This window comes from Oncorhynchus tshawytscha, linkage group LG06, assembly GCF_018296145.1.
Source record: "Oncorhynchus tshawytscha isolate Ot180627B linkage group LG06, Otsh_v2.0, whole genome shotgun sequence".
Classification (NCBI taxonomy): domain Eukaryota; kingdom Metazoa; phylum Chordata; class Actinopteri; order Salmoniformes; family Salmonidae; genus Oncorhynchus; species Oncorhynchus tshawytscha.
This window is the reverse complement of record NC_056434.1, coordinates 68925199-68949395: the sequence shown is the minus strand read 5'-3', so window position 1 is coordinate 68949395 and position 24197 is coordinate 68925199. Positions and strand designations below refer to the sequence as shown.

At 43.0% G+C, this 24197-nt stretch overlaps 2 protein-coding genes across 29 annotated transcripts in view; one reads left to right on the top strand and one right to left on the bottom strand.

The window, feature by feature from the left end:
* The window catches only part of camk2g2 (calcium/calmodulin-dependent protein kinase (CaM kinase) II gamma 2), a 106215-nt gene extending 95193 nt beyond the window's left edge, over positions 1-11022 (top strand). For 12 of the 25 annotated variants that reach the window (XM_024424839.2, XM_024424836.2, XM_024424840.2 and 9 more), the window contains 4 exons: positions 7279-7354; positions 7501-7595; positions 8500-8749; positions 9561-11022. In XM_024424839.2, the coding sequence (XP_024280607.1) occupies positions 7279-7354; positions 7501-7595; positions 8500-8732 (404 nt within the window). In that variant the 3' untranslated portion in view covers positions 8733-8749; positions 9561-11022. Of the gene's footprint in view, positions 1-2831; positions 2931-5015; positions 5151-7278; positions 7355-7500; positions 7596-8499; positions 8750-9560 lie in introns of all 25 variants that reach the window. The other 13 variants (XM_024424826.2, XM_024424824.2, XM_024424823.2 and 10 more) reach the window with 2 other exon arrangements.
* Positions 11023-14189: 3167 nt separating this feature from the next.
* The window catches only part of ndst2a (N-deacetylase/N-sulfotransferase (heparan glucosaminyl) 2a), a 175428-nt gene continuing 165420 nt past the window's right edge, over positions 14190-24197 (bottom strand). For all 4 annotated transcript variants that reach the window (XM_024424800.2, XM_042323565.1, XM_024424799.2 and 1 more), the window contains 8 exons: positions 17849-17977; positions 17430-17612; positions 17129-17225; positions 16861-16984; positions 16395-16569; positions 15809-15979; positions 15406-15618; positions 14190-15280 (listed from right to left, as the gene is read on the bottom strand). In XM_024424800.2, coding sequence (XP_024280568.1) covers positions 15155-15280; positions 15406-15618; positions 15809-15979; positions 16395-16569; positions 16861-16984; positions 17129-17225; positions 17430-17612; positions 17849-17977 — 1218 coding nt within the window. In that variant the 3' untranslated portion in view covers positions 14190-15154. The remainder of the gene's footprint in view (positions 15281-15405; positions 15619-15808; positions 15980-16394; positions 16570-16860; positions 16985-17128; positions 17226-17429; positions 17613-17848; positions 17978-24197) is intronic.

Here is a 24197-nt window from a genome sequence, read left to right as displayed (position 1 = left end):
GGCAAGACCTGAAAATGGTTGTTTGACAATTATCAACAACCAATTTGACAGAGCTTGAAGAAATTTGAAAAGAATAATGGGCAAGTGTTGCAAAATTCAGGTGTGAAAATCTCTTAGGGATTTACTCAGAAAGACTCTGTAGCTTTAATTGCTGCCAAAGGTGATTTTAACATAGGAAAGGAGCGCTTCTTTGGTTTATATACTGAACAAAAATATTAAAAAACGCAACATGTAAGGTGTTGGTCCCATGTTTCATGAGGTGAAATAAAAGATCCCAGAAATTGTCCATATGCACAAAAAGCCTATTTCACTGAAATGTTGTGCAGAAATGTGTTTACATCCCTGTTAGTGAGCATTTAACCTTTGCCAAGATAATCCATCCACCTGACAGGTGTGGCATATCAAGAAGCTGATTATACAATACATACTGATTATACAATAAAAGGCTAGTCTAAAATGTGTAGTTTTGTCACCGAACACAATGCCACAGATGTCTCAAGTTTTGAGGGAGTGTGGAATTGGAATGCTGACTGCATTTAATGTTAATTTCTGTGCGCCCCTGCCCAGTCATGTGAAATCCATAGATTAGGGCCTAATGAATTTATTTCAATTGACTGATTTCCTTATATGAACTGTAACTCAGTAAAATCTTTGAAATTGTTGGATGTTGTGTTTATATATTTGTTCAGTATAGTTAATCCATGAGGTGCTCTTTGATCATGGGATAAAATACTATTGTATACAAAGAAGTTGATGCTGGATAGTAAACTATGCCGGAACAGACTTTGTGCAAACTAACTTCCAGAAGTAATCAAAGCACACTCATGTAGTGGAAACATTTAAAAGCCTTTAATGTTTTACGGCTTATGCGTGACGAGAATAACAAGACACAGACGTGTTGCGGCTACAACACTTTATCAGGGTGACAAAGAATAGTGGTGAACAAACAGGTGTATATCCCAGCTCTCACAGGAAGTGATTCAAATCATTACCATACCAAAAGCTTGAGGAAGGAAACACATTTAAGATACAAAGATACACAAAATAAACATGGAATAATGCAAATGAAACACAACAAAATAAGTGCAATATCATAAAAGGATAAAACAAACACATGAGCTCATGTTGCCAAATTTAAGAATGGAGAACATTTTTTTTTCCCCACAAAAACATTTTGTAAACCATATATCTCTTACAGGAAGGGTGAATAATCAATTTCCTCATTTAGACCTGGCAATACAGTGACCCTTAGTTTAAAGATCCAGAACATTTTGCGTTGAAGGTGTTTGAGACGACCCCCCCCCCCGGAACCAACCTGTCTGTAATGTTTAGCCATATGATATTTGTTGTTAGCAGTCCTTATAGCATATGCATATTCAGACACCCTGTCCTTAAGCCTTCTCTTAGTACATCCTATGTAAAAGCGCCCACATGGCCACTCCAGCCTGTACACCACATAGGTCGTTTTGCTGTTGACAAAGGATTGCACTTTATAGGTTCTAGTCCACAAGGGTCCCCAAACATATTTGTTTTTACAGTGTGATGGCAGTGATTGCACTTACCACATGGGAAGTTGCCTGTGGGCTTGGGGAGCTAACTTGTCTTAGTTACTAGGATGAGGTCGCTGCGCACCAACTTATCCTGTAAGAGAATGCTGAGAGTTCAGTGAACACGTCACACAGAGTAGGATCACTTTCAATGATGCTCCATTTACGTTTCATGATGTTCCTTAACCGTGGCTGCCTCTTGGTTCCGGGGGGTCCCAAAGTAAATTTGTTTGGGGTTTATTTATATTTTTGTTCTTCATTTTTTTGTTCTCCATTCTTACGAACATTTGGTAACGAGCTCATGTGTACACAGTTTTTTACTTTTATGATATTGCATTTATTATGTGATGTTGCATTGTGTTTTTTAAATTCTCGCCACGCATAAGCCGTAATACACTAAAGGCCTATTCATTTTCCCACTACATGAGAGTGCTTTGATTACCTCTGGGAGTTTGTTTGCACAAAGGCTGTTCAGGCATTATTTACAAGCCAGCATCAACTTCTTTTTGTTCTACAGTGATTCTAACATGTATTGACTCGGGCGGTTGATTTTTCATGTTTTTTTATATATTTTTTTACCAATGTTAGAATTTTTATTCCTCTTTGACACTACAGACTATTTTATGTAGATCATTGACTAAAAGATAACAATTAACTCCTTACTTTACTACATCCCACTTTGTAACACAACAAAATGTGGAAAAAGTTAAGGGGTGTGAATACATTCTGAAGACACTGCAGTTTATAGTATGTTGTAGGAGAGAAAAGAGAAGCATTGGCAGAAAGTTGGAGTGACAGATTGGAACCCTCTTGTCTCCTCCACAGTGGAGCTGTATGACAGTATGCGTCTCTGTGGCTCTCAGCAACGATGTCGTCTCAAAAAGAGTGCTGTGAAGAGCTGCGATTGGGACATAGATACGGAGTGCTGGCCAAGTGGCTATACACACTCTCCTCCGAGGAGATCGGCACAGCTGGAATGTAAAATAGGGAGTTAACGTTGTGTCAGATATTGAACATGTAACACTGTGGTGTCTTCTGATTTGTGAGGTGCGTGTATGTTTCTCTGGCTAGTTGTTTCTCTGGCTAGTTGTGATGGAGACTCACACACCCCTCCCTGTGTGTCTCTGTGTGCGGAGGTGGTGGGATATATAATGTGTGGCGGGTTTTGCTAGTGTATCAGGTTGGGGGTGTACTGTTTTCTCTTGGTAAAATAGTAGAGTGTACAGAACTGTGTCTGATCCTCCTGTGTCTCTCTCTGGCGTGTGTGTGTTGCGGTGGGGGCAGTGTCTGCGTGCGGGTCTAGCGTGGACAGTGCAATGGTCAGCCAGTGCAGTGCCAGTGAGGAACAGACCCAGGCTCAGCCCCCTCACTGCCCACCCGCCTGTAAGTCAGCAGCAGTACCACCCCTCTCCTCTCAACTCTGACCTTTGTGTCCTTTCCCCCTATGAACTCATTTATATTGTCCCCATAATATTGTTCCCCTGAAGCTGTCTGTCCCCATAATACTATCCCCCTAAGACTGTCCCCATAATACTGTTCCTCCGTTAATATTAGGGTCTAGATTCAATCCGTAGTGCTGTAGTTCCGTGTTGTAGCCCGATTGACATTTAAAGGCAATGTTCCCACTTTAGCGGAGACTGCATTCACGGTAAATGCTGCATATGTCAGCTCAATCAGAAATAGCCTTTACATTTCAAGCACGCTACAGTGCTAGAACTTCGGCAATACGGATTGTATCCAGCTGAAGACTGTCTCGAATGGGACAACACTGTACAAGGTCCCCCTCACTATCTTCAGTAGAGTTATATCAGCTGCAGGATCTTCTGTTTGTTTGTGCACATGAATATCACTTGCCCACCCCCAAAAAATGAACAAATGATTACAATCACTAATCATTTTTATCAAAGTATTTCAGACAAATGCATACTAAGACAATATTAGTTTGGACAGTCATTAGCCAATGGCCGAGTCCGAAATCTGGCTTGCCTACTACCAATTTAAACTGCATCCTGTGTACTAATAGTACATACTATTTAGAACATACTGTTTTAGTAAAAACAAATGCAACAAATGTCAGCATACTAGGCTCATCCTAATGAATGCATAATCTAATGCACAATTGCGTAGATTCTGGCCATTTGGAAATATGTGTGAAATCCTGGCATTTAAAGCATACTACAAAACTGTCTTTTTTCGCATATCCAAAATTCCAACTATTTAGAACGCAAGTACGGGTATTCTGACACGGACAGTGATTTAGGGATCCAAAAACTGTAATACCAAAAATATTTCACCATTAAAAGTTTCCAGATTGCTGCCGAGTGATTGGACTGAGTGTGACTACTGCGTCTCAGTGTGTGACATTTTAAATTGTGTGTCTCACAACTCTCCTGCTTAGCTCTGTCAGTTCATCAGACCGACGCTACTCAGCTGTCCTATCTATCACTCAGCCTGTTCCAGTCCCTCTCAGACCTTGCCAAAAGCATGTCCCGTATCCGCATTGCTATGACAAAAACGTTACCATGCTGTGCTCACTTGCTGTGTATATACACTGTTTTGCACAGACATGCGTTCACTGTTGGCTTTCCCTACTCACTGAAGTGAAAACCTGAATCTGGGACCCAGTGTCCTACATGTAGCTTCTGCATCTCTCTCCGTTCCTCTCCCCACATTACGCCTTCGTCCCTTTCTCTTCCCCTCCTTTCTCTGACAGAGAGAATAAATAATGCTGACCTTCTGAGGCTCACTGGCCTTTTAATTGATTTATCTCTCCCCATGGCCCTGACACAGACACCCAGCCTGACAGCTGAGCAGACTGTAGACAGACAACAAGCTGGACTAGACACAGGCTGGATTTCAATAAGCCTAAAGGCATTCTCTCCTTTTGCTGCTGGTCAGACAGCAGCAAATCTCTCATCAGGTCTCTGAAGAGATGAAGGCATTGTAGACTTTTGAGATCAATTGAAAGCCACCCCTAGACTGGCCTGCTCTGTCATCTGCTCACTAAACAGCCACCCCTGTCCCTGAGGTGTCTCTGTCTGTCTGTACTCTCCTACTTCCTCACTCAGGCAGTATCCTCCTCAATGGTGGCCTGTAACTGGGTTTAGTGCTTGACTGCTTCCCCCTGCTGGCCACGAGGCCACAGTGTCTTCATCTTCTGCTGTCTGTGTGACGCTATGCCCATTGGTATATCTAAGTTATTAGTGTGTGGATGTCCTTCTAAGTTTGGTTTCTATGTAACATATCCTTTATATAACTCAATTGCATATGGGCATTGTGCTCCTCTCAGACCTGTGTGAAGTTATATGTTAACTTATACAGACTATGTAACAACTGCCATTTGTGTGCACATTATTCCAGTTTGAGAAAACGGGTCTTCTTGTCCTATCAGTTTTTTTGTGTGTTTTTTGTCTGATTTGATCGCTTACATGGTTGCCATTTTGTTGCTGTTGTCATGTTGTCTTCCAGCTGCCCCACTGCATGACGATGCTAAACACACTTTTGCTAATTGGAAAAGTTCAGGTCATAGCTCCTGTCCTGACTTAGAGCAAGCTCTGCCTGCGCCACCCTCCGTGGCCCCAGGGGGCAGCAACGTGCAGCTGAGTAAGTTAGACAACCCTGGGGCAGCTTCTATAAAGCCAGGCTTGAGTTGCTTTTTGCCAGTTCATAATTCCTGTGGGAATATGAACAGAGGTGTGCTCGCAGTTTTTTAAATATATATATATATATATATATATGGTACCATTCCAGGGTTTTTCTTAATTTTGACTATTTTATGCATTGTAGAATAATAGTGAAGATATTAAAACTATGAAATAACACATATGGAATCATGTAGTAACCCAAAAAAGTGTTCAGAATATATATAAATCAGAATATATTTTATATTCTTCAAAGTAGCCACCCTTTGCTTTGATGACATCTTTGGCATTCTCTCAACCAGCTTCATGAGGTTGATAGTACTCACCTGGAATGCATTTCAATTAATTTCAACAGTTAATTTTAACCATTTGAGCCAATCAGTTGTGTTGTGACAAGGTAGGGTTCGTATACAGAAGATAGCCTTATTTGGTAAAAGACCAAGACCATATTATGGCAAGAACAGCTCAAATCAGCAAAGAGAAACAACAGTCCATCATTACTTTAAAACATGAAGGTCAGTCAATCAGAAACATGTCAATGTAGTCGCAAAAACTATCAAGCGCTATGATGAAACTGGTTCCCATGAGGACCACCACAGGAAAGGAAGACCCAGAGTTATCTGCTGCAGAGGATAAGTTCATTAGAGTTAACTGCACCTCAGAATGCAGCCCAAATAAATTAGTTCAAGTAACAGACATCTCAACATCAACTGTTAAGAGGAGACTGCGTGAATCAGGCATTCATGGTTGAATTGCTGCAAAGAAGCCATTACTAAAGGACACTAATAATAAGAAGAGACTTGCTTGGGCAGGGAAACACAAGCAATGGACATTAGACCGGTGGAAATCTGTCCTTTGGTCTGATGAGTCCAATTTTGAGATTTTTGGTTCCAACCGCTGTGTCTTTGTGAGACACAGAGTAGGTGAATGGATGATCTCCGCATGTGTGGTTCCCACCGTGAAGCATGGAGGAGGTGTAATGGTGCTTTGCTGGTGACTGTCAGTGATTTATTTAGAATTCAAGGCACACTTAACCAGCATGGCTACCACAGCATTCTGCCGCAATACACCATCCCATCTGGTTTGCGCTTAGTGGGACTATCATTTGTTTTTCAACAGGACAATGACCCAGCACACCTCCAGGCTGTGTAAGGGCTATTTGACCAAGAATGAGAGTTATGGAGTGCTGCATCAGATGACATGGCCTCCACAATCATCTGACCTCAACCCAATTGAGATGGTTTGGGATGAGTTGGACCACAGAGTGAAGAAAAAGCAGCCAATAAGTGCTCAACATATGTGTGAACTCCTTCAAGACTGTTGGAAAAGCATTCCTCATGAAGCTGTTTGAGAGAATGCCAAGAGTGTGCAACGCTGTCATCAAGGCAACGGGTGGCTACTTTGAAGAATCTCAGATATGAGTATGTGTGTCCAAACTTTTGACTGGTACTGTGTATATGTGTATATATATATAAGCTGGATTGTGTGCTGTGTGGAATTTCTCGATGGTAGGCTGTCTGGCCTAGTGGGCTAATCTGTGTGTCACCCTCCCAGATGACATTTCAGTGAGCCAAGTTGGTTTGTGTGTCACTTGTCTGATGAGTGTTGAGGATGGAGTTGTAGACATAGTTGAGGTTTAGACCAGGAATTATAGAACAAAAATATCAACACATCTGAAGTTACCTAGGAGAATTAGAAACTGTTTCCATGCACTTGAGATTTAGGGAAGTGAAACTGTTCAAAAACTCAAACATTGCCAGGTGCTTTGGGTAGAGCAGACTATTCGAATGGAAATGGAGGGAGCTGGACTGCAGCTGAGTTGCGGCCTGTTAGAGTTGTTTTCATGAGATTGGTGGTCCCCAGTAGTGCTGCTGTGTCTTTGTACAACCAAACAACAATAGGCTTTGATGGCATTGTGAGTGCAGTCTCTGCATACAGGAAATACAGGAAAGGGCTAGTGAGCTAGGTGAAGCATGGATGTGAGGGGTCCTGCATGCTGATCTTCAAGTATTTCTGACCGGAGCACTTTTAGGGTCTCTCTAATTCCATCTGGCCATCTTTCTTTCTATCTATCGTTCACCTGATTTCAGCTCGCAAACAGGAGATCATCAAGATTACTGAGCAGTTGATTGAGGCCATCAACAACGGAGACTTCGAGGCTTACACGTGAGTTTACATACATAGATTGTGTGTGTACCTCCTGGTTTAGAACTGAATAACCCTAACCCTGCTGATGTCCCTGGTCGTTACTAGAGTAGGCCCTGTTCATGTGGTACGTAAGATGTTGATGATGTGTCTGATTTCCCCTCCAGGAGAATCTGTGACCCCGGACTAACCTCGTTTGAACCTGAGGCTTTGGGAAACCTGGTGGAGGGCATGGACTTCCACAAGTTCTACTTTGAGAACTGTAAGCATCTCTTATCAACAGGGAACTAGACATGCTCATTCCACAAATGGTGCCTTTTGGGAAGTGTAATTTGGTCAAAAATGACTTTCACCTTGTTTTGTCATAAAGAGCACATGTTCAACTTCATAAAACATGTCTTACCATCTCAAGAGGTAAGAAAAAGACTACAAAAGTGCCCACTAAAGTGACAGGGTTGTAGATGTTACCTTCAATCAGGCTAATCTCCCCTTGTGATGGGGAATGTAAGCTTGCTGTGTGCAGCACGGAGGGGGGATTTTTACTTGTTAAAAAATGTCTAGCCTATATATCCATCGATGGGTAGCACAGTTGGCGTGGTATGATCTACGTGCTCAGTTTTCCAATACAAAGACCAGAAAATGGCCAAAAAGAGTAGAACCAGATCAACTGTAAAAAACAAAATATATTAAAGGGATAGTTTTACCATATTAAAACGAGAGTTCAGTTTGTTACAAGGTTGACCTTACACCTGAGGGCCAAATGTAAATGAATCTCTAATGATTAGGGCTTTACAAAATCGTGGCATTAAGTGGGTTAAAATCTTCCTAGATTTGGACTAAGAGAAAGCAAATCTTATTTGAATGAAAACACACTGCTATTGGAATTTTTACATGGTTTCATTTTGTTAAAGCATAAATGTATGTGATCCAACTGTTGAATTGGGTGTTTCATAAAAATGTAAACAATATTTGAGACTTAAGACACTATTCATGGAACTACCCTGTTAATGTGTTCATTGTGGTATTTTTAAAAATGTCTTTACCAAGTCACTGAGCACACTAAAGGTCTGGTAGGTCTTTCTCTATTTGAATCTAATCAAGGATGAAGTCCATTTAAACACCAACTCATGGAAGTTGATGACTGTGTGTCCCTGTCTCCCATGTAGTGTTGAGTAAGAACAGTAAGCCGGTCCACACCACCATCCTGAACCCCCATGTGCACCTGATCGGGGAGGACGCGGCCTGCATCGCCTACATCCGCCTGACCCAGTACATCGACAGCCAGGGGCGCCCGCGCTCCTGCCAGTCAGAGGAGACCCGCGTGTGGCACCGCCGCGATGCCAAGTGGCTCAACGTGCATTTCCACTGTTCAGGAGCGCCTGCCGCACCTCTCCAGTGAACCTTTATCAGACACAGGTGCTGACTGCAGAGAGCTTTATTCTAGGGTCTGTCTGTGCTCTCCCTCACACACGTGCTGATACTGTACATATATTTGTGTTGATGAACAGTGCCTTTGGAAACTATTCAGACAACCTTGACTTTTTCCACATTTTGTTACGGCCTTATTGTAAAATTGATTAATAAAGTCAAGGGGTCTGAATACTTTCCGAAGGCACTGTGTGTGATCTTATGTGCCACCTGTTGCAAAGAGGTCTAAGTGCTGTATATACTGAGTAATATTGAGTTGCCCGTCGCCCCCCAGGGTGTCGAAAGCATTCCCCAGGGATGCTGGCCCATGTTGACTCCAATGCTTCCCACAGTTGTGTCAAGTTGGCTGGATGTCCTTTGGGTGGTGATATATTCTTGATATACACGGGAAACTGTTGAGCGTGAAAAACCCAGCAACATTGCAGTTCTTGACACAGACTGGTGTGCCTGCCACCTACTACCATACTCCATTCAATGGCACTTAAATATTTTGTCTTGCCCATTCACCATCTGAATGGCACACATACATAATCCATGTCTCAATTGCCTCAAGGCTTCAAAATCCTTCTTTAACCCGTCTCCTCCCCTTCATCTACACTGATTGAAGTGGATTTAACAAGTGACATCAATAAGGGATCACAGCTTTCACCTGGTCAGTCTGTAGTGGAAAGAGCAGGTGTTCATAATGTTTTGTATACTCAGTGTATAAAGTTATGTAAACTCAGGAGTAGTTTGGAGATGTACACACTCTTGACAGGCTGTCCTGTGCCCTCCCTACCACTCTCTCCCTTTCTCTCAGCTTTGCCTGAATTCTGAAACCGATTGGAGCATTTTCTCAGTGGTCGGATTGGCGCCAAGAGCCCTGCCAGAAGAGAACGCTTGGAAGTTTAAAATCTAAGGGGAAAATATAACAAAATAAAATATTTTAAAGCCGACCAACTGACAACACCACCACCACCAATCCAGTCCAACCCTAGCTATATGTTGGGGGCCGGCTGTAGCTGAAGCCCTGCCCTCCGGACGGTGCATGCTTCTGACGCCCACAGGGGGGCGCTGTCTTGTCCTTTTCCATGGATCCATATTTTTTTGCAGTTTTGAAAGGTGTTTAAAGTATTAACATATGTAAAATAAATTATCAAAAAACCTTCACATTTAATCAGCAGGTATGGTAGTAATGATTAAAGAAAATAAATGTGAATTTTCTATAAAAAAAAATAGAAAAAGGAGAACACCCTAATTTTTGTGGTGGTTGTTTTTTTGTTTTGTTTGTTTCACAGTTAACATATCTAATTATTTCTGTTGTTGGATGCAAACAAATGCTAGAAGGGAACATTTCTGAAAAACAAAAAGCTTGATTCAATCCGTATCGCAGGTTCAGCGCTATGGCGCGATTGAAATTTAAAGGTCATTTTTATGTTTGAGCTGACCGATGCAGCGTTTGCTGTGAATGCAGTCTCCACGAACGTGAGCACATTGCCTCTAAATTTCAAACGCGTTATAGTGCTGAACTTCCGCGATACGAATTGAACCAAGCTCTAAATGGTTACTTACAGTAATATCAACATTTTAGACATTGTTTTAATGTAGATGTTATCTTTTTATGGGTCGGGTGCATTGCAGAAGGGACTCTGTTTTTTAGTATTCTGATGTGTTATTGTGGACCTCTTCATTTTTATCCCCTGAATGATGCTGTATTTGAAAGTATTTTGTGTGTGAAGATTTTTTTTATGGGGACTTTATTTAATATAGTAATGTATACATTCATATTTATAAGGAGAAAGACTTTACTTTCAGGGTTTGGATGAGTGTGTGAGAGTGAAGATGTGTTCTCATGTCCCTATAGCTCCCTTTTCAAGCTCGTTTGCGCTTTGAGATCCCCAGTGTATATGCACACATGCATGCTCACACAAGGCCCAAAATCCAGCTCACTGTGCTGTGCCCTTTGGCTATGTAGACCAGCCAGCTCCTCCAGCAACAGGCCACATTCTCCTGACCAGCACAACCTGAAGTTGCAGAACACTACTATTGGTTCAGTGTGCCGAGTTTGCCTTCTTCCTTGGGCCACTAGAGGGCACATGGCACAATCAAGCCTACTGCTACTATTCTGACGGAGACCCCAAACCACAAACTCTGAAAGCTCGTACACCTCTCCTTCCTATTGTTTTCTACTCTGACTTTAACATGTTTGATAAAACATTTTTGGGGGGGAAATATGGAAAAATGTAATAAAATCTAAAATGGCCGGTACTGTTTGGCACAAACTTGAGACTCAATGCTGTTCTGTTCACTCCCCGGATGAACGTTTCTGCAACTTCAGGTTAAGCTCACTTACTCCTGGGGTCTCTGCCTGTGTTTCTGTAGTTAGTGACCCTGCTAATCAGCTTTCTATTAGCGCCACTCAGTGTGATATCACCCTTTGCCTGTCTCTCTTGTTCTGGTCCCTGTCCTGTTCTCGAACATTGTATATTGTCCGTCTTCGCTTGCCATACCTCTCTGTAAAGTCATTGGCACTAAAAGCATGTGAAAATGAAAATGCTGTAAAGTGGGGTGTTGAGTTGGCCAGTGGCGGCATGTCGAACAGCTGGCTGGGGAAGAGCGCCGGGAGGTGGATCTGGGGGCCACGCTTAAGGCAATCAATGGATTGGTCCCTTTATCCCGGTTTCAGTTGTAACTGTTCTAGATGTTAGTGTTTGTACTGTTGGTATTATTATGAATAATCCATTTCTTTTTGAGATTGGAGCTGGAAATATGGGGAGGCAGTTGAGGTGGGGGTTGGGGCTCAGGCCGCTGGCCAATCACACCCAAGCCTCCCCTGTTCAACCCAATTCCCACAATACACATATGTGGAATCAACACACACACAGTGCACTCCCAATGCAAATTATATTTGAATATATATATACACTGAACAAAAATATAAACGCAACATGTAAAGTGCTGGTCCCATGTTTCATGACCTGAAATAAAGATCCCAGAAATGTTCCATACTCACAAAAAGCTTAAATATCTAACATTTTGAGCACAAATTTGTTTACATCCCTCTTAATGAGCATTTCTCCTTTGCGAAGATAATACATACACCTGACAGGTGTGGCATATCAAGAAGCTGATTAAACAGCATGACCATTAATCTGGTGCTCCCTGTGCCGTGGACAATAAAAGGTCACTAAAATCTGCAGTTTTGTCACATAACACAATGTTGAGGGAGCATGTAATTGGCATGCTGACTGCAGGAATGTCCACCAGAGCTGTTGCCAGAAAATGTCATGTTCATTTCTCTAGCATAACATTTTAGAGAATTTGGTAGTACGTCCAACCGGCCTCACAACCGCAGAACACTTGTAACCACGCCAGCCCTCCTCATCCTGCTTCTTCACCTAAGGGATCGAGGGGGCTGCTGCTGAGGAGTGTTCCTATGTTTTACCATTAACGGGAGGGAGGGTGCTTCTGAGGAGCATTTTTGTCTGTAATAAAGCCTTTTGTGGGGAAAGAACACTGATTGGCTGGGCCTGGCTCCCAGTGGGTGGGCCTATGCTCTCCTCCCAGGCCCACCCATGGCTGTGCCCCTGCCCGGTCATGTGATTAGAGCCTAATTTATGTATATGAACTGGAACTCAGCAAAATCTTTGAAATTGTTGCGTTTATTTGTTTGTTATGAGAGACACACAAATACAATCTCCCTTTAAAAACATATCTTTGTGATAATGGTAAAACATTGGAACACTGTTTTTCACTGTGTTGTAGCAACTTGTGACTTTGTACCGCCAGAGGGGTGAAGCTTGCTGTTAACCCCTTCATTTCTGTGCTAAGCAGCTCCATAGTACTGGCGTTCCATTGAACCTGTGGAAGGCCGGGCACCGAAAAGACAACAACCTACCGATGAGACTCTTGGTCATAGAAAATGATATCAAAAAATATGTTGAATGAAACACGTTAAAACAAAACCTGTGTTCGGTGTTCATATCATGGTCACAACTGGCCCCGCCCACCCTACTGCGCATTGTGACATACCTGCCATGAAACTGGTTCCCTTTTGCACCATAATGCAATGTATACAGTACTGAACTGTGTGATGTTTTTTTTGGCTCAAATAGTTTTTCCTGACTTTGTGCTGTGGGCACTGGCCTCTCTCTCTCCCACTGGGCCTGATGCTTCCATTCATTGCGTCGGTGTTCACACAGCCATGGGAATGAGAACTACTATGTGGTTTACTTCAACTCTTCAAAAGAATTCAAAGGGAAGAAGAGGAGAGAAATAGTTATTGAGGGAAGGATAGTTAACCTTGGATTATACTATAGCCATCCTAACTAGCTAGCAGGACAGGAAGAGGGCCTTGATATACTTACAAAAACAAATACTGAAAAATACATTAAAAGCCACACACTTTAACAACTATATATGCAGTTTTACAAGAGAAAGAAATATGCATGTCTACTTTCTGGTAATATTTTTCACTGTCTGTGTTTACTTGATTAAAAAAATGGAAATCTATATGTTACTTGCATCCTCAAGGTCAATGAAAATGTCTCCGTCTCAAATATTGAAATGAAGTGATATCACGTTTAAAAAAAAGTACACAAAATAAAATCAAAAAGGTATATTTACCTCATTGTAATCATATAGTAAGGATACATATGACTCCGTTTTCATTTGGATGCTGGATTTTTGCATGACCATATAATAAATAAAACCATGACTTAAACGATCAAGTGTTTGTTTGAATGTTAGTAGATCATCATAGCTTTGTTATTATGGAAACCATCTGAGAAGTATTTCATTAAAATTACATTTCAACATAAGTGGTCAGTTTTGTCATTTTCATGTAAGTGTGTGCTAGTCCATCCATCCAGGACAGAAATGTATCCTGTCTGTGTCAAACCAATGCAGAGTAAGGTAACACATTGCTTGTAATATGGCTTATTTTTTGAGGGGGGCTTGGCTTCCCCAGTGATTTTACCCACGCACTGCTACTGGAGTCTATCCAGCTAAGGGACTTTGGAGATTGTGGTCAAGTCCCTTGTTAACACTGGACCGTGAATAATGAACATGATCTGCCCATTTAACAGGTTTCACACAGATTCGTCATGCGACATAGTTAAGTGATAGTGCCCTCGAAGCCGGTGGTTGGAGGATATATTGGCACGGTTTGCCGGCCCGAGCCAAACACCAGCGTCTCTGACTTCATCACTTACATAAATGATAGATCCTGTGGAATAATACATTGAAAAGATGCCTTCCCGAAGAGTAGAATTACTGTACTGCAGACTATAATATGTACCTATAGTCTCCTGTCCGTCAAACACTGGAGGTACTACCGTTTCCGTTCCAGTCTTCTGTAGACCGCATCAGATGGGTAAAAGACAGTGGCTCCTGCATTGACAGACATGCAGAAGCTGTGGGTAAAAAAATTAAATAAATAAACAATCCATTCCAACCTCTCTGAGTTTATTAGAGATGATACAGCGTTGGTCTTTGTTTTGTAGTTTTGACAAAATAAACAAAACAAAACAAGACAGCAGCTCCTGTTAAGACGGACAGTCACAGGCAGAGAGACATAGACCCTCTCTTTTTACATCTCCCTCTAGCTCATCCTCCTCTCTCTACGCAGCTCTAAACTGGCTGGGTACCTATGTGAGAGTTGGGGAAAGTGCATGTTAAAGTATGTGGTTTCTCGGTCGACTGTGGCCTTTAGTAGACAGTTTGTTTGTCAGAATGGCCTCAGCTCTGGGGTAGTGGAATGCACAGAGTCTGGAGGTGCTGTGGCATGTGATTAATACCCCACATCCATCCTACGGCACACGCCTCTGTCCAGAGCACTACAGTACGCTGTCTCGTTTAGTCAATGTCTATTCTGTCACATTTCCCCCCCCCCGCCCAAAATATACAACAGATTTAAAATGTACAACGTTTTACAATCATTCTTCTGAAGAAATGAGAAGTGTGTGTGTGTGATCTTGTGACCACGTATGTTTCCGAGCTCATTCATGCGCTACAGGGCCACAGGATATCCTGTGAGTTCAGTTCCTGTTAAATAGTCGGGTGACATTAGACCTCCCCCACTCCCTCTCAGTCTACCAGACCCTGGCATCAGTCAGTCTAACCGTCTGCAGGCTTAGACAAGTCCTCTACTTTCTGGATGAAGACGATGTGTGCGACTGCAAGGTGTTTCAGTCCAACTCATTAACTCTCTTATTAGAGGTCATTATTCCACCCATGAGGTTTGGTTGTTACAGTGGCGTTTCGGAGTCCATTGTCCTGATAGGGGGCTGTCCTCCCGCCCTCTCACCTCATCCACCCTCTGTAGTGACTGGTGTGGGTGTGGGTGAACAGGGCCCTCTCCCCCCGGGCCAAGCCGGGTGGGGCAGTGCTCCATTCCAGACTGTGGTTCCACTCTCAGCTCCAGCTGGAGCTCTGCAGCTCCTCTCTTAGCCAGGCGGGCAGGGGCTGGCCCAGCCGGTTCAGCAGCCTCAGCAGCTCCATGTTGTGCTCCCGGTAATGCTCCGTCAGGAAGGCACGCGACTGTAATGCACACAGCAGAGAACAGTCAGGTAAGGACTGTATGAGGCACTTGTTTAGACAAAAGTGAAACACAATGCATCACGGCACGCTGGCAACGGGATAATGTGTGTGTGACGTCACTGTACCTCAGGGGTCATGTCAGGGTATTTCCTGCCTTTACTCTTGCCAAGACACTTGGGTCGTCCACCTTCCACCCGCTGGCACCAGAACCCTTTACTTTCATCGTATGTCAGAGCTTGAGTGTAGTTGAAGATGGGTGTGACCCCCAGGAACCTCTGGATGCCCTCCATGACCAGGGCAGGGTTGGAACGCAGCTGGGACCCGTCCACTATGTGCACCTGGAAACAGGAATCACACCTCTCACATTCTGGCCTTCACACAGGTGGTACTGCCATGATGATGCAAGGAAAATACTGAATGGATGATTCTGAATTGGTGATTGGGGGCGTCTCCTGTAGTTTTCATTATCTAGCTGTGCTCGTCTGGTATGTTTGTGTATGTGAATGTGTATTTCCAGTAAAGTGTTACCTGGCTGGGCTGGTAGTGGTGTAGCCAGCGCTCCAGGTGGGTGGCGTAGGCCCCAGGTTTAAGGCAGCGTCTCTGCAGGATGATCAGCTCTCGGGGGGAGGCAGGCCCCGCTGTCACCACCTCCTGGAATGTGTGGTTGATGGCCATTGGGTCCTGATGAGCCCGCTGGTGCTGCAGGGTCACACACATGGGATAGGTCAAAGGTCAGCCATCATGAGTCAAAGGTTATCAGAGGTCAGGCTTCAAAGGGATCAAGTAACAAGATAACTTTGACCTCCCTTGCTTGTTAAAGTAACTACAAGCAAATAATGAGAATAATTATTAGATTTAACTAGGCAAGTCAGTTAAGAACAAATTCTTATTTACAATAATGGCCTACAAGCAAATAAACCTCACAGGTGAAGCTAAAATAAAAACAGATGACTCTACATCCTGCAGTTTCTTCAGCATGTGTGGTCACTTAACGGTCAAAATGGTCTGGGAACAGTTTATATTTCATGACCCTAATGGTTCATATTATGGCTGAGGTAGTTAGAGCTGATCCTGAACATTGGTGAACCTGATCTGTGTAGTGTGATCGACCCACCTGGTACCAGGAGTAGGCGCGGTCCACTGGGTTGATGAGCACAGCCAGGATCTTGGCCCGGGACAGCAGGGCCGCCGCTCTCTTAGGGGCTACCTCCGTGTCAAAGTAGTTGGCACTTTTCTCAAACATGAAGTCTGTGCTGACATTCGATGGGAAGGGGAAGAAGTCCATGTACCTGAAGAGAGGAGGGGGGAGAGCAGTTTGGTTTACTGAGGGCCAGGGGAGAGCTTATGACATAAAAAGTCCCAATAACTTTGAATGGCTTTCTGCTCCATGTCCCTTTCCACCTAGGACCAAATAGACCATACTGTTATACGTTCTCACTGATATGAGAGGACTAGATAAGAGAGCAATATGGAGGAAGACTAAACTACAAGTAAGCATGAAGGAACTACATAGAGGCAGTGTTGAGGTGACTACAGGCTTCATTGTAGTGTTTATAGAATGGGCAGTAATGTTGTCTTACCAGTCAATGCCGTTGTCGTAGTTGGGCCCGCTAAAGAATTGGATCTCCTCAAAGGTGACAGGACTGGGGAAGCTACTGGTGATGGCAGGGTGGAGGCTCAGGAATGAGTGCAGGGCTGTGGTGCCTGAAATAACACGTACAAATATACACTTTTGGTTGGACTGAAACTCACCACCACAAATGCCACCGTGCAACACATTCTGGCCAAGAGTGTGCGAAGAGCGAGAGAGGTTACGTCGGAGGAGAATGGCCGGCCACAGGGTCTCACCTGTTTTCTGTGGGCCTACGACCAAGAACCTGGGTAGTCTATCACAGGTCTTTTCCTTCGACCAGATGTCTTTATGCCTCTTGTCCTGACATGGATTCTGAGGACAAATAGAGAGGGGTTAGGTTAGGGTCACCAGTACATATAGCTCATCAGTAAGTCATTTCATTGCAAACTCAAAATAAATTGATAGGCCAAACTTTATTATAACAATCTCAAGAAAACAGTACATATCCAAAATAGGAAACAGTAACTAACAACCGATGTACTACCATGTCTGTAATAATAATTGCAGTTCCCTAACCTGCCAGAGGGGGTCCCTCTCCTCAGGGAAGATCTGGAAGTATTTGTCAGCCAGCTGCGTGGGGGGCAGGGTCTGCAGCCGCAGGTTGGTCCAACACTGAACAAACTTCACCAGGGACTCAAAGGTGTACAGGCCCAGCCGGTCATTCCCGTAGTTAGACAGGTGGGTCATGAAGATGCTGATCTGGAGGGGGGGGTGTCAGAGGAGGGAAGTGAGACTTTTCACTGTTTAGCTGCATACGAGGCTAAATCCCAACTTGTGGCACAGATTGACACCGATGCATGATTTACACAAAAATTAAAGTTACAATTCCATTTTCCAAGTTAAGATTCTTCCAGTCATATAGAGCAGCGGCCTGAAGAGGGTAGCAGGCTCCAGTAATGACAGGCAGAGTATCTCCAGAGAGGACTAGAACTTACAGGGTTGAGGAGGACGGTGAGGAACAGCTCTCCTCCCCTGATGCTCTTGTCCAGCTCTTTGGAGCCTCCTGGGTACTCGTTATAGAAGATAGTGTGAGTGAAGAGGCCACATGTCTGTCTGGGTAACACCTGCAGAGACAGAGGGGAAACTGTAAAAAATACATCAAAATAATCTACTTTCTCTTCCTTCTCGCCACTTTAATAATGAATAGGGCCTTTGCACCTTTGTATAAACGCTAAGCCCTTGAGTGCGCTCACTAAGCACTGAGGGGCAAATCCTAACTCCTGATTAAGTCATATTTTCACTTTGTCATTGATGTCAATGAGAGATGGAGGGACCATTTGACTTCAATTGAAGTTCAAAATAACTGTGGAGTGAAAATCTCACTTTTAAAAGTTAATATTCAGACAACTTATAATAATGTTGTTGATGTCTTAAACTCATATTTGTGGCCAAAGCATACATTTTAAAAACCTACCTCAAACTTTCTCAAATTTGCTTGGATAATGACATTATCTTTTGCCGAGACAGGCCGGTATGTGATCTGGTGGGGAGAATGATCCTTCTCGAGATTAGGGGAGACATGAGCAAGGGCGGTCACGAAAATTTAGTCAGCCGGTGATTGTCAAGCAAATAACTGTCGGTCTCAGGGTAATTGACCGTTAATTAACATAAACACTCCTGGCTTCCACACAGCCTACAAGCCACTGATGCAGACCTTTGGAACATCTACATTTTAAAAAGTTTAATAAATCCATGTAGCATAGCCAACACCTTCACAATAAATCCATTATGTATTGTAGACAGGTCTAAAGAAGCATGATATGAAGAAAATGTTGTCTATTTCAGAAGAAAATAATAGCATACTCTGAGTTGTCCTTATGTTAGGTCTTGATGTGGCTATGCCAAATGGCTGTGGGCTACACTAGTTCAATTTAGCAGACAAGATTTGCTTAGAATTCCGTGGCATTATTTTATAGTATGAAGAATACAATTGAACAAAGCTGAATAAAATAGAAATGATATTTTCTCCAAATGATTTGAGGGAGTGAACACATGCAGCTATTCTGTGTTGAGCAGTTAACAAAGAAACAGGTCCTCCTATATGCTTTATTTAGAGTTATTTATATAACTTTAGTTGTGATACAAATGTTGGGCAATATGTTCTGATTTTTAATACATTCTAAGGCTGGATGATGTGACTAATGATGATTTGTAAAAAAGAAAGGCACTTCTCCCAGAAGTGCTTTTGTCACTTCTAAAATCCATGCTTTTGTCACTTCTAGGTTAGACTACTGCAATGCTCTACTTTCTGGCTACCCGGATAAAACACTAAATAAACTTCAGTTGGCTGCTAGAATCTTGACTAAAACCAAAAGATTTGATCATATTACTCCAGTGCTAGCCTCCCTACACTGGCTTCCTGTTAAGGCAAGGGCTGAATTCAACGTTTTACTGCTAACCTACAAAGCATTACATGGGCTTGCTCCTACCCATCTTTCCGATTTGGTCCTGCCGTACATACCTCCACGTACGCTGCGGTCACAAAACGCAGGTCTCCTTACTGTCCCTAGAATTTCTAAGCAAACACTGGAGGCAGGGCTTTCTCCTATAGAGCTCAATTTTTATGGAATGATCTGCCGATCCATGTGAGAGAGACAGACTCGGTCTCAATCTTTAAGTCTTTATTGAAGACTCATCTCTTCAGTAGGTCCTATGATTGAGTGTAGTCTGGCCCAGGAGTGTGAAGGTGAACGGAAAGGCACTGGAGCAACAAACCTGCCTAGCCGGTTCTCTCCACTGGGATTCTCTGCCTCTAACCCTATTACCGGCTTACTGGTGCTCTTCCATGCCGTCCCTAGGAGGGGTGCGTCACTTGAATAGGTTGAGTAACTGACGTGATCTTCCTGTCCGGGTTGACGCCCCCACCTTGGGTTGTGCCGTGGGGGAGATCTTCGTGGGCTATACTCGGCCTTGTCTCAGGATGGTAAGTTGGTGGTTGAAGATATCCCTCTAGTGGTGTAGGGGCTGTGCTTTGGCAAAGTGGCTGGGGTTATATCCTACCTGTTTGGCCTTATCCGGGGGTATCGTCAGCCTCCAGTATTTAATGCTGCAATAGCTTATGTGTCGGGGGGCTAGGGTCAGTCTGTTATATCTGGAGTATTTCTCCTGTCTTATCCAGTGTCCTGTGTGAATTTAAGTATGCTCTCTCTTTCTCTCCTTCTTTCTTCCATTCTCTCTCTCTCCGAGGACCTGAGCCCTAGGACCATGCCTCAGGACTACCTGGCCTGATGACTCCTTGCTGTCCCCAGTCCACCTGGTCGTGCTGCAGCTACAGTTTCAACTGTTCTGCCTGTGGCTATGGAACCCTGACCTGTTCACCGGACGTGCTACCTGTCCCAGACCTGCAGTTTTCAACTCTCTAGAGACAGCAGGAGCGGCAGAGATACTCTGAATGATCGGCTATGAAAAGCCAACTGACATTTACTCCTGATGTGCTGACCTGTTGCACCCTCTACAACCACTGTGATTATTATTATTATTTGACCCTGCTGGTCATCTATGAACATCTTGGCCATGTTCTGTTATAAATCTCCACCAGGCACAGCCAGAAGAGGACTGGCCACCCCTCATAACCTGGTTCCTCTTTAGGTTCCTTCCTAGGTTCTGGCCTTTGTAGGGAGTTTTTCCCTAGCAACCATGCTTCTACACCTGCATTGCTTGCTGTTTGGGGTTTTAGGCTGGGTTTCTGTACAGCACTTAGTGACATCAGCTGATGTAAGAAGGGCTTTATAAATACATTTGATTGATGAGCTCTGCTTTATTTTTTGCACAGGCTGTACACACTACATCATTCACAATTTGACAAGCACTTGATAATGCCTAGAATTTCACGACAGCATCCCCTTTGTGTGGCCTTAATGCACCTTAAAAGAATCCATGCCTTTTGCGGCCAGTGGTCATTGTGCCCTTCTCCCTTAGTGCTGCATACTACAGCATGTCATCGGGTCTTTCTCACAGGCTACAAGTGAAGACAGACACATTGGGGACACAATGGCGCGCGTCCTTATCCTATTCCTAGGTGCATATTGAAGATATTGGAAGAACTGTCCACATTTACTTTGTCAGCCAACAAGATGAGTAGGCCTAACGAACAGCAAAAGCACTAGCCTATTTCAATCTACTGTCCCCATAGTACAAAAGTCCACCTATTCTATTCTGTGCGAGAAACACATATTCCAAACAAAGTCTGGGACAGTTGTGGGATGTGACAGATCCCAAATGAATAAAACCACTAGAATCAAAAAGTGTGGCTGATGCAACAGATCAGAATGTTTAGCTTAAAGTATTAAACTATTGGGCTATTTCTTCACATTATAAGCACAGCAATTCGCACATGGTAGTAGGCTATAAGCACAAATGTTCCATTAGCGGAAATGCAATTATGCATGTAATGGCTTTTATTATAAAGGTGCATTTTTATGGTGAAAACGATCTTCCCCAAACTTGAAACTCCCACGCTACTTATGTATGCCAGTTAGGCTCTACACCCCTTGTAAAGCGGATTAATGTGCTTAAATTTTAAGAAGTTATTTCACCACTATAGTTGTGATACAAACCTTATTGAAACATATAGGCCCGTGCGACTATGATTCGAAAAAGTCACAAAAAAAGGCATGGTGTCTTATGCTGGGTACCATTCACAAGGGATAATATACACTGCTCAAAAAATAAAGAGAACACTAAAATAACACATCCTAGATCTGAATGAATGAAATATTCTTATTAAATACTTTTTCTTTACACATTTCTTTCAATGTGCTGACAACAAAATCACACAAAAATGATCAATGGAAATCAAATTTATCAACCCATGGAGGTCTGGATTTGGAGTCACACTCAAAATTAAAGTGGAAAACCACACTACAGGCTGATCCAACTTTGATGTAATGTCCTTAAAACAAGTCAAAATGAATTTGCCAATCTTGGTGTTCTCTGTCAAATGCCAAACGTCCTGCACAGTGTTGGGCTCTAAGCACAACCCCCACCTGTGGACATCGGGCCCTCATACCACCCTCATGGAGTCTGTTTCTGACCGTTTGAGCAGACACATGCACATTTGTGGCCTGCTGGAGGTCATTTTGCAGGGCTCTGGCAGTGCTTCTCCTGCTCCTCCTTGCACAAAGGCGGAGGTAGGGGTCCTGCTGCTGGGTTGTTGCCCTTCTACGGCCTCCTCCACGTCTCCTGATGTACTGGCCTGTCTCCTGGTAGCGCATCCATGCTCTGGACACTACGCTGACAGACACAGCAAACCTTCTTGCCACAGCTCGCATTGATGTGCCATCCTGGATGAGCTGCACTACCTGAGCCACTTGTGTGGGTTGTAGACGCAGTCTCATGCTACCACTAGAGTGAAAGCACCGCCAGAATTCAAAAGTGACTAAAACATCAGCCAGGAAGCATAGGAACTGAGAAGTGGTCTGTGGTCACCACCTGCAGAACCACTCCTTTATTGGGGGTGTCTTGCTAATTGCCTATAATTTCCACCTGTTGTCTATTCCATTTGCACAACAGCATGTGAAATTTATTGTCAATCAGTGTTGCTTCCTAAGTGGACAGTTTGATTTCACAGAAGTGTGATTGACTTGGCGTTACATTGTGTTGTTTAAGTGTTCCCTTTATTTTTTTGAGCAGTATATAATTCACAAGTGGTGGCTAATATTGTCACCCATCAGAATATTCTTGGTTTAATCTTAAGTCTTTACTTTACGCTAATAGCGTCACTCGCTCTGAGACTTGGAGTGGTTGTTCCCATTGCTCTGCATGGGCAACACTGCTTCGAGGGTGGCTGCTGTCGATGTGTTCCTGGTTCGAGCCCAGGTAGGAGCGAGGAGAGGGACGGAAGCTATACTGTTACACTGGCAATACTAAAGTGCCTATAAGAACATCCAATAGTCAAAGGTTAATGAAATACAAATGGTATAGAAAGAAATAGTCCTATAATTCCTATAATAAGTACAACCTAAAACTTCTTACCTGGGAATATTGAAGACTCATGTTAAAAGGAACCACCAGCTTTCATATGTTCTCATGTTCTGAGCAAGGAACTTAAACGTTTCTTAGCTTTCTTACATGGCACATATTGCACTTTTACTTTCTTCTCCAACACTTTGTTATTGCAGTATTTAAACCAAAATTGAACACGTTTCATTATTTATTTGAGGCTAAATTGATTTAATTTATGTATTATATTAAGTTAAAATAAGTGTTTATTCAGTATTGCTGTAATTGTCATTTTTACAAATAATTTAAAAAAATAGGCAGATGAATCGGTATTGACTTTTTTTGGTCCTCCAATAATCGGTATCGGCGTTAAAAAAATCATAATCGGTCGACCTCTACTTTACATATGCTAAATAACATATTTGGGAAATGTGTTTTGATTTAGAATGGACCATTATCATGCACCTGTATCGAAACAGGGCAACGTAAAAAAAATACATGTTAAATAGTGAATGGAGGACGCCTTTCCCCGTGGTTTATTTTTTAATGCCAGCCAGGTAGGCTATACTACTGTTGTAAATATAAACAATGTGCTTAATATTAGGAAAGTTGAGAAATAAATATAGTAGGCCTAGCCTATAGAAAGCTGATGGGATCCTCCTCTTTTTAGTAGAGGCCATTACTTTATTTTCTCGCACAATTGCATAGCCTATACAAATGTTGGGCAACATGAGCTCTCATTAAGTGTTTGATTAGATTTTCGATTATATTTGCATTGATGTCAGTGTGATTAGAGGGATAATAGAGTGCTGAGTACCAGGCAGTTAACACATTTGGTAGGCTACTAATAACCATCAGCATCATCAAAGCTTGGAGAAGCCTAATTACCATGAATAAACCATCACATGGAAATTGACTGCCAGTTATACAGTCACCGCAACAGCGCTGATATGAGCTCACTGCACGCAAGCGAGCTAGCAAGCCAAGCAATCCACAGCTGGTGTTAGTAAAAAGGATAAAGCCTATGCAACAACTATCTCGCCAGTAACGTCTATTTAAAAAAAAATGGTTTGAAAGAGTTGGCCTGCTGGCTGTTTCGAAGATGTTAGCTAATGTTAGCAGACACCCAAATCACTCATTTCCTAACAGGCCAAGCAGAGGCAAAAGAAAGCAGAAAAGCTGCTTAATTATAATTTTTGGAAGGACATTATTGAGTTATACATTACATGACCAAACGTATATGGACACCTGCTCGTCAAACATCTCATTCCAAAATCATAGGCATTAATATGGATTTGGTCCCACGGGGGCATTGTCATGCTGAAACAAGAAAGGACCTTCCCC